The 8,987-nt window shown below is 51.8% G+C and overlaps 3 protein-coding genes across 3 annotated transcripts; 1 reads left to right on the top strand and 2 right to left on the bottom strand.

Moving 5' to 3' along the window:
• The first annotated feature begins 57 nt into the window (after positions 1–57).
• Positions 58–2,169, top strand: CHC_T00008835001 (vanadium-dependent bromoperoxidase, vBPO). Its single transcript, XM_005714225.1, is given in 4 exon segments — positions 58–73; positions 89–686; positions 744–1,417; positions 1,487–2,169. 4 exon segments carry the CDS (start codon positions 58–60, stop codon positions 2,167–2,169), a joined length of 1,971 nt encoding a protein of 656 aa, XP_005714282.1.
• A 526-nt stretch (positions 2,170–2,695) lies between these two features.
• On the bottom strand, positions 2,696–6,115 carry CHC_T00002899001 (hypothetical protein). Its single transcript, XM_005714224.1, has 4 exons — positions 5,919–6,115; positions 4,435–5,792; positions 3,427–4,332; positions 2,696–3,360 (listed from the first exon to the last, which is right to left on the bottom strand). Exons 1-4 carry the CDS (start codon positions 6,113–6,115, stop codon positions 2,696–2,698), a joined length of 3,126 nt encoding a protein of 1,041 aa, XP_005714281.1.
• Positions 6,116–7,197: 1,082 nt separating this feature from the next.
• On the bottom strand, positions 7,198–7,395 carry CHC_T00002898001 (hypothetical protein). The gene has a single exon (XM_005714223.1). It carries the CDS (start codon positions 7,393–7,395, stop codon positions 7,198–7,200), a length of 198 nt encoding a protein of 65 aa, XP_005714280.1.
• Positions 7,396–8,987: the final 1,592 nt, after the last annotated feature.

Here is an 8,987-nt window from a genome sequence, read left to right as displayed (position 1 = left end):
GTCAATTCAATGGCCAAGCCAAGGCAAGATGCCCCCATCGATTGCCACGGCACAAGAATGCATTTAGCTGCTTGTTAGGAGAAGACAGTGAAACTACCCCATGATATTCCATCCCCGGCTGGGACACATCGCGCAAACTCTGCCAAATCACTGCGAGATTTGTGTACAGACATTGCTCGACATCGTGCACACGCAGCCTCAGAAAGTAACGGGGAAGAGGCCGACTTTGCATCAGCCTGCTATCCCACGAACTTTACGAAAGGGTTAGCCCATAACAACTTTGGTCTGGTTGCTCAAGCTGAGGACTACCGTGTCTTTGTCGAGGCGATTAATTCCCCTGCTCCAGGCCTATTTGATAGCCATGTAAAGAGCGCAGAAGATCGAGAGGTGGCATTTAAATGCAGAGTAAAGGGAGCGAAACCAAAGTGGCGGGGCTGGGAAAGTCCGCGCGCTGGGCATGTCTACGAATTACAGGGCCCAGATGCTGGCTCTTTGGGGATGGCACCCGCACCGCGGGTGGGATCATCGGAATTGTCGGCAGAGATGGCAGAAGTGTATGCGATGGCATTGCTGCGCGATGTGCCGTTTAAGGATATCTGCGCTGGCAAAAGCAAAGAGAAGTTTTGTGAAAAAGATGGCGATGCGGCATTCTCGGGTACAGAAATAGCGAACCTGCTCAACTCGATGTCGTTCTTTAACGGCAAGAAGGTGATTTCCTCAACACCGCTTTATACGGACGAGAGCGGGCTAAATCAATACGAGCGCAACCGTCGATTTGCACGCACGCAGGAAGATACCGCACCGTATGTTGCACCACTAAGTGCGCAAACACTTTTTCGTGGATCGACACCCGGTGCTCTGGTTGGCCCGTATATTTCGCAGTTTATGTTGATCGGAGCGCGCTCTATTGCTGGCGATGGCAACGGCCAGTCGAACTTTCCCGCAAAGGAAGCAGCGTTTGACTTGAATGATGGCTTTATTCCTTACGGCTCACTGATCATCGACCAAAGAACGATCTCCCATAAGGGGTGCTTGGATCACATGACCAACTGGGCTCATTGGCTGGATGTCCAAAATGGGGCCAACCTAGCGAAAACTGACTGCTGGGAGCCCGAGCGAAGGTTTATCACAACACCGCGAGATTTAGCCACTTACGTTCACTTTGATGCCCTTTATGAAGCGTATCTCAATGCAGCTTTAATCCTGATAGCCATGGAGTCGCCACCCTCGAAAGGATTTCCTGAACGGAGTCCATCAGGGCGTCGGACACCCTTTGCGACGTTTGGAGGGCCGCATATCTTGTCGCTGGTGACGGAGGTGGCTACCCGGTGCTTAAAGGCAGTGAGGCGTCAGAAGTTCAACTACCACCGTCGTGCTAGACCTGAAGTCATGGGGGCGCGCCTAACGCTAGCCGAATGTAAGCAGGGGGGCAAGCTTGGTTGCGCTGAGTCTGACTTTTGGCAGATGCTTTGCGACATACCCGCAGATATCCGTCAGGCAATTATTGAGCACAACGAGTCGCAAAACCGTCCCGATATGGTTGAGATGCGAGCCAAATGCGGTCTGACTTGCAACGATCTGCACGCTTTTGAGGGCTACGATCCCAAGTGCAATTTGCTGCTGCCTATGGCTTTCCCAGAAGGCTCGCCCATGCATCCAGCCTACGGTGCGGGGCATGCCACGGTGGCAGGCGGGTGCGTGACGATCCTAAAGGCCTTCTTTGAGATGTTCGAAGACTGTGATGCCGGCAAAGAACGGGAGTTGTGTGATTCGAAAGGAATGCCGATCGCCTTCGTCCCCACCAGCGACGGCACCAAGCTCATGAAGGACGCCAAGACTAAAGAGCCATTAACTATCCAGGGTGAGCTCGACAAACTGGCGGCCAATATTTCGATCGGTCGCAATATGGCGGGAGTGCACTATTACTCTGACTATTACGATTCACTACGAATGGGCGAACGAGTTGCTGTTGGCATCCTATTGGAGCAAGCACCGACCTATGGCGATCCCGTGGAGATGACATTTAGGAGCTTCGACGGCGATCTTATTCGGGTATCGGGCCAAGCTGAGAGTGCGCCAACACTCACCATTTTGGATCGGAATGGCTCACGCGTTTCTGTAGACGACTGGTGGCTACGTCATGTGGTGGGAGAGGAAGTCATATTGTAGCGGTATCGGATTGGTTATCGCCCAGAGATGCTGGTCGCATACGTGATTATCACCTATCAATGGCCACGGGTGGTCGCTTAGCTACAGCTAAGCGGCGGCCCGACAGATGACAGGTCATGGCTTCAGCAGTTGTCAGGACGCAACTAGCATTTTTGACATCGAAATCCATCTGTCATCGACAGACTGTAAACGCCAAAGTTATCGCGTCACCCTTTGGCGTGCTGAATCATTCTGTCGGTGTCATGTTGCTTGGCACACGCTCTGCTAGCACCGGCCGGTGAGAAGCAACACGACGCTCCAACCCTATTTCCTAACAACGACCTTTTGGATGATCTGCCTCTACGGGAAACATTCGGTTCGATCGTTACTCACTATCTCCGACCGTTTCCTGTTACCGGCATTGCCTCAGCTCAAAACCACCACGGGCAATCGATTGCTTTTCTGGCGACGATAATAAGGTATAGAACGAGGTCTCAGGCCATTCAATTCGTCTAGTCCTAATCTTAAAGTGATGACAAACAACTGTCTAAGAAATCTCACAGGTGATGTAATCACAGAAGATACCGAACACGCCATCGTGAATGATGGCGCTAACGCCGGTGAATAACGCCAATAGAATCGCCCCACCCAATATCGCTACGAGGACTTTTAAGCTGGTAGATTTTGCCAGTGACAGTTTGTCACGCATCGCATCAGAAGCTAGGAGCGTGATGACTTGTGTTGCGCCGGTCAAGATCAGTGCCGTTATGGCCACTGAGACTACATCCGGCTTTCCCAACACTAGGGCCGATAGAAAAACGAAACCCCCAATAATATAGATCGATTGAAATACTGAGCGCGCCCATTTTTGACGAAGACTACCGGGCAGCGATATGGCGACAAACCCTTGAAGGATCAGTCCAAGCCGCGCAATCCAAGCGGATGCACTTGCAACACCGGACCGCTTTTCTTGCCGCTCACTAATGCCACCCAGTACTCGACCAAAAATGGAAACGCCTCGCGCCAGGTTAGAAAACGTGCTCTCTCGATCAGGCGTCTGCGGTTTTGCGTAGTTATGCTGCAAGTAGTCCACTAGGCTGCTTGGGCTCAAAAAGGAGGATAGGACGGCGGTCAATCGCTGCCGTGAAGCATCATCATTGATCTTCAGTTCATCTAAAACTGACCGAAGGGCCGATAGGGGGTCCTTTATCGCTTCTGATTGAGCAAACGGTAGCTCTGCCGTCGCTTCCGTGAATGCTCGGATCAGTTCTACCCGACCGTCTTGACCGAATGACTCATCCAATATTGCTTCGTGAGCAGCCGATGTCAGGATTTTGCGTAATGCTTGAGAGGATGCGTCATCACCGCTAAGCGTTGAGTGGATAAGGCGTTCTGCCCCATCGAGCCGGCCCCACATAAGATCGTTGGTTCGCCAACGTCTATCCAGGAAGGCCCCAAAGTTTCCAAGAGCAGTACCAGCTAGTTTTTTGCCTGATGCTGACTTGCCCGCCTCGTTAACCAGCGCCGTTGCGTCTGAGGGACTGATTCTGACAAGATCGACAGCAGCGGTATCACCTGCAATTGTCCGGTGCTGCAGTGGAAACCCCATTTGGTCATATGAATCAAATCTAACGTGGTAGTCGGATAGGAATCGACGGAGTTTTAGGCCGATTGCTGAATTGAGTTGTTGCGCTTCGTGTGGTTCACCATTGAGTAGTTCAGCATCGCGCACATTTATGAACGTGACAGGCTTGTTGTCGGCATCGACTGTTCGACTAAGCTTGGGCCGTCCGAGCAAGGAAAAAACAAGGCTTCGGTCCTCCGTTGAGACGAGGCTTCTATAGCGCAGTGAGTCAAGATAACTGTCTAGCCGACCGTGAAGGGTTTCACACCCGCCTGGTTCGCCTTGCTCAATCCACCTAGAGGCTGGGCCAGCCATTCGCTCTGGCATAGTACCCAGCGATCCAGATGGCTTGGTGGGGTCAATAGCCCCTAGTAGCAAATAGTCGGCCAAGAACTTAGCTTCGGCTCGTAAGGCTGACGCGCTAGCGTCGCCTAGATCAACAGACTGTCGTGATCCCTGAATAAGATGCCGACGAGCCCTCGTCATTTCCCGGTAGATGATGCGTAGGATCTGCAGTGTTTTTTGCAGTTCATCGACTGAAGCTAATTCAATGCCAGTCGCTTTGCGAAACCGCTCAAGATCTTCCTGAACTGAGTCTGGCAGGCTCGGATCAGTCGCGAATCGATCCGCCTCTTGCAGGTCTGCCAGTAGGAGAAGGGTACGAATGAGCTCAGCTACCCGCCGACTGAGGAAACCTAGACGTCGGTATCGGTAATCAATATCGAATTCGCCAAGAAAGGCGTTCTGGGTCTTGGGTCTGTCGCCTACTTCTTCGCCGTAGTGTCGATCGCGCCATGCTCGTACAACAGCACGAATCGATTGAAAATGATCAGAGTCAACGTCCAATCCTAATGCGCTGCCCAGTCGACGGGCAAGCTCATCGGTGACGGCGTAGACCCTTAATCGTCGATAGGGCAAAAACGAGATGCCGTAGTAGGCGATCATCTGGGAAAGGCCGATAGCATTCCAATTTGGTATCGTGCCATCCGGGCTTTCGATGTTATCGAATGCAGCCGGATTGCGCTTTATATCGCCCTCACCCAATCGGACGAGATGCTCGATTCGCTCAATCATGCGATTACGAGCAATGACGGTATTGAGATCCTCTCGTATGGTTTCATAACGAGGAATTTGTAAAAGAGCGGCGACAGAATTTTCGATGGCATCGGGTCTTTCGTAATCCGATGCTTTCTGATCGATTTGCTTTGGAGAAGGTTCAATGTAGATTAGCTGACGCCGCCCTGCTCTGGCTGTTTCGATTTCGGACAGCGCTTGAACCACGTAGCTAAAGGGCTTGTTGTCTAGATACCCACCATCGCCAAAGCTACGCTCGATATGCTCGCCATCTTCGACCAGCTTCGCAGGAAAACTATCGAAATATGCATTCCATTGCTTGAGCGATTCGGACGGTATGTTCTCTAGCCGAGAGAGATCATCCAGCCTCATCGGTTCAAAAGCGACCGGGAAAGACGAAGTGCTTCTGCCCACAAAAGCCATTAGGGGCAAATTTTGAGCGGCGAACGCGTTGTTTTGCTCTGAATCGCCCGGCATAGCCCGAAATCGGAATCGGACTCGATGTCGGCGTTCGTTTACCACCCTATCGAACAACCGCAAGGGCACCGGCACGCCTTCAATATCGGTCGTGGTAACGGATAGATCGACCCCATCACTTAGGGGGCTGATGCTGGCATCAGTTCCTCCGACGAAATCGAGCTTCTTCATGCTCTTGAGCACGTCAAACAGTTTTTCGTAAAGCCGATCGCTATTGAGAAGTGAGGTTGGCGTCTCGCCCTTACGCGACTGGCCTCTTAGGCCTTCAAAACTCTTGTTGTCGTTCAGCAGAATTGAAAGATCCGCTTCCTTAATCCATAGTTCTGACAAGGCACCGAAATCTTCGCCATTTGCGATGGCTTTAGCCAGGCATAAGCCGTTCAGGCCACCAGCAGATGTGCCGGAGATGACGTCGACAACGAACCGAACGGGGGGCCTTGAAGAGAGAAGCTTTTGAGTCTGCGAATCGCTAACAAACGTTTCCCAGGCTTCGATTAGTTTTTCTGATGGGGCCTGATAGTTATCTGAATCTGGAAAGGCTTTGTAGAATGAGAGGAAGCGATTCCTGAGTAAATCGCTGCCCGCTAACCAAGACAGGATTCGGTAGATGGGACGAGTCTGTGGTTCACTGTCAGTTTCAAGTTGCACCGATTCGGCTGGGGTGGAGCAGGTTAAGTTGAAAAGTTCTCCGGCTACTCCGTTGATATAGACGGCTAGCGAAACGCCACCATACATCACAATCCCCAGCCGTATGTCGGACGAATAGTCAGGAACGGGTCGACTCCAACTCATGCGATGGATCTCCACTGCCCTAAAGGCAGTCGCGTTGCAAGTTAAGGCTGGATCCCAAAATAGGCGTATCCGGCGGCGACGGCTAGCCCTAGCCAAGCTTGTCCAAAATCGGTCAGCGGTACAACAGTATTTGGATACCACATGACTCCAACCACATAGGCGGCTAAGCCTACACAAATCCAAACAAGCAAGTAAGCTGCGGTAACGACGTTGAGGATAGTTGCCTTGATTGCTGTGGATTGCGCATTGATCGCGCGGGCGACAGGCGCGTTACCTGGTTGAGTCACGGCGAGCTCCGCTATCACCAGTGCAGACACTAATCCCCCGATGGTGGACATGCTGGTTGCAAATCCATCGTTAAACGACTCTATAGTGTAGACACTACACTCGACCACTGAGATACAGCCTGCAACCTGTATCGCAAAGATGACAGCGTAGGAATATAGCGCTAGCAACACCCCGGCGATGACACCACCAAAGACAAGTTTCATTTCACACTCCTTGAGTCAGCACCTGAACTGTCCAATGTGGCTTTGTCACGTTGTTTCAGCTGAGCATATAAAACCAGATGCTCCGCGTCCATTAAACACACGCAATCTCTAACCACGTGGAGAGCGCTCTTTGACGTAGCAAGCGATGGTTGTCCGCCTTCAATAAATGGCGATCATAGCAAAACAAATTGTGCACTCTCGCATGCAAAGACAGGAAACTTTGCGCTTGCGCTGCCGATTTAAACCGCTGCATTTACCGTTCCTTTCTTCGAGTTGCCTGATGCGAATTCTCCGCACGATTATTGGCATAACACCGCGTATCGTGTTCTGCTTCGGGTAGCACTGTTCGAATCGCCGCTGGGTAACTGCTAAGCCCCTCCGTCACTACGATTCGAGGAGCGCTGCCCTGTCTTTGTAGAATCTTGCGTAAGAAGCGCTCTGCTGCCACGCGATTGCGACGACGCTGGACGAGGACATCAAGTACATCTCCGTCCTGGTCCATAGCACGCCACAGTTATAGGTACTCTCCATTGATCTTCAAAAAAGTCTCATCAACGTACCACCGATCAGAACCCTTGGCTTCGCGCCGCTTCAGTGCGCGTTGATAGCGGGCCCGAACTTCATACACCATCGACGGACTGTTTCGTAGGAGACGATCACGCCTCGATGAGCCATCAGATCCTCGACACCTCGAAAACTTAAAGAAAATCGGTGATACAACCAAACGGCTGTTTCAATGACTTCAGGCGAAAAACGATGATTGGCGTATTGATTGGCTTTCTTCATCATCCAACAATGCCACTCTCTGAATAAAGTGACAATGCCCTCACGGGTCATCTATCCTTTTTACTTGAGTGCCAACTCACCTGAGCAGTATTTGTTAAGAAGGCCAAGCAACTGTTGTTGAGTTTCTGCTTTTACCCGTTCAACTCTACTTTTCTCTTGTTCATCTAGTCGTCTTTGCTTAATCTGTTCAGGCGTCTCAGCAGCGTCCACCGACCTAGCTCTTGCGAGCAATGCTGATTGCTTTGCGGCGACATCTAGCGCGTCCTTAAGGGACGCTTCTCGAAAACTGATGTTTTCACGAGCTATATCGCCCAGGACTTCGATACAGAACTCCTTGCCGTAACCCCGAGATTGGGTCGATGTGACGATAGCCTCAACGGACTTAGCGATAACCTCAGCCGTATCTTTGTCGATCGTTGAGCCTGTAGACCCTCCCGTTAGCCTGGCGCGACCAACCTGCGTTGACGCAGCTCGGCTGGCCGCCTTCTGTGCCTCTATCAACCTATCAATACCGACCGTGATCTCAGCTTTCTTTTGGGTAGCCGTTTCACGGGCTGTCGATGCACTCACTACTGCCGCCTGCGCCGTAGCCAATTCTCCGCCCTTAAACGCATCAGCCTCCGTCTTCTTCGCAGGATCCGTTTTACCGGCCTCTTCGAGTGCCTTGTGCTTGTTCTGAGCGACTGCTAGAGCCTCCTCGGCGGTTTTCTTGCTAGCCTCTAGTTCAGCAAGCTCCTTGTTGATGGCAAGGAGCTCTTTATTCGCGCTATCGATCCACTCCTTGATGCCAGCAATGCCTTGCTCAGCTGCGCTGGTAGCAGTACTACTGATAGCCGCTTGTTTCGCAACGACGGTGCCTGTTAGCTGTTCAATGGCAAGCAAGGCAAGCATAACGTCCTGGTAGCGTCTTTGGGCACCCCTGTAGGCGATATTGTCCAGGGCGCCTGATGCGTATCCTTCGCACAGTCTGTACATCCCATCGCGAAGGATTTGAATGGTCTGAGTGCGCAGGCCAATACTGGCCGCACTCTCTTGTGACCCAGCGGTAGCCTTAAGGGCTTTACCCACCGTCTCTGCGCTTAGGCTTCCCGACGCACTGATCGCACTGAGTGCGTCGGGACTTGGCTCAGCGCATATCGCTGTCCATTCTTTTCCATTGCCGAAGTCTTTCTTAACTGTGTAGACAACCCGCTGCTTAGCGTCGATGCTTAAGCCTCGGTTTCCTTCAGTCAAAAAATCATTATGGATCGAGTGGAAGTTACCTCCACATGCGCTTAACGTGACAGCGAGCAAGCTACTGGCATATGCCTTTGATAATAGCGAGAACTTCGTTCTCGACAGAACAGTGTATTGGCTAGCATCCTGACTCATAACGGGGCCTTTGACGTGGTCCAATGATTTGGTACACGAGGTTAAGCGATAATGCAGCTAACCGAGGACAGGATCAATGGCAGCACGCAAAAAGTATTCGCAGGAGTTCAAGCTTGATGCGGTCAGTCTGGTGACCGAGCAGGGCTACAGCCGAGCGCAGGCAGCTCGGAGTTTGGACATCAACCCCAACATGCTGGGCCGTTGGATAAAGGAAGCGCAGGATG

The sequence above is a fragment of the Chondrus crispus genome, genomic scaffold (assembly GCF_000350225.1).
Source record: "Chondrus crispus Stackhouse genomic scaffold, scaffold_160, whole genome shotgun sequence".
In the NCBI taxonomy this organism is placed as follows: Eukaryota; Rhodophyta; class Florideophyceae; order Gigartinales; family Gigartinaceae; genus Chondrus; species Chondrus crispus.
The sequence above is the reverse complement of the archived record's forward strand: the minus strand, read 5'-3'. Positions and strand labels throughout refer to the sequence as shown.

Coding starts and splice junctions, on each gene's coding strand:
- CHC_T00002899001 (XM_005714224.1), bottom strand. CDS start 6,115: ATGAGTTGGAGTCGACCCGTTCCTGACTATTCGTCCGACATACGGCTG. Junction 5,793..5,918: donor CGTCCCATCTACCGAATCCT/GTCTTGGTTAGC, acceptor AACGTTTGTTAG/CGATTCGCAGACTCAAAAGC. Junction 4,333..4,434: donor GCGGGTAGCTGAGCTCATTC/GTACCCTTCTCC, acceptor GGTTTCGCAAAG/CGACTGGCATTGAATTAGCT.
- CHC_T00002898001 (XM_005714223.1), bottom strand. CDS start 7,395: ATGATGAAGAAAGCCAATCAATACGCCAATCATCGTTTTTCGCCTGAA.
- CHC_T00008835001 (XM_005714225.1), top strand. Junction 687..743: donor GCGAACCTGCTCAACTCGAT/GTCGTTCTTTAA, acceptor TACGGACGAGAG/CGGGCTAAATCAATACGAGC. Junction 1,418..1,486: donor GCGCCTAACGCTAGCCGAAT/GTAAGCAGGGGG, acceptor ACATACCCGCAG/ATATCCGTCAGGCAATTATT.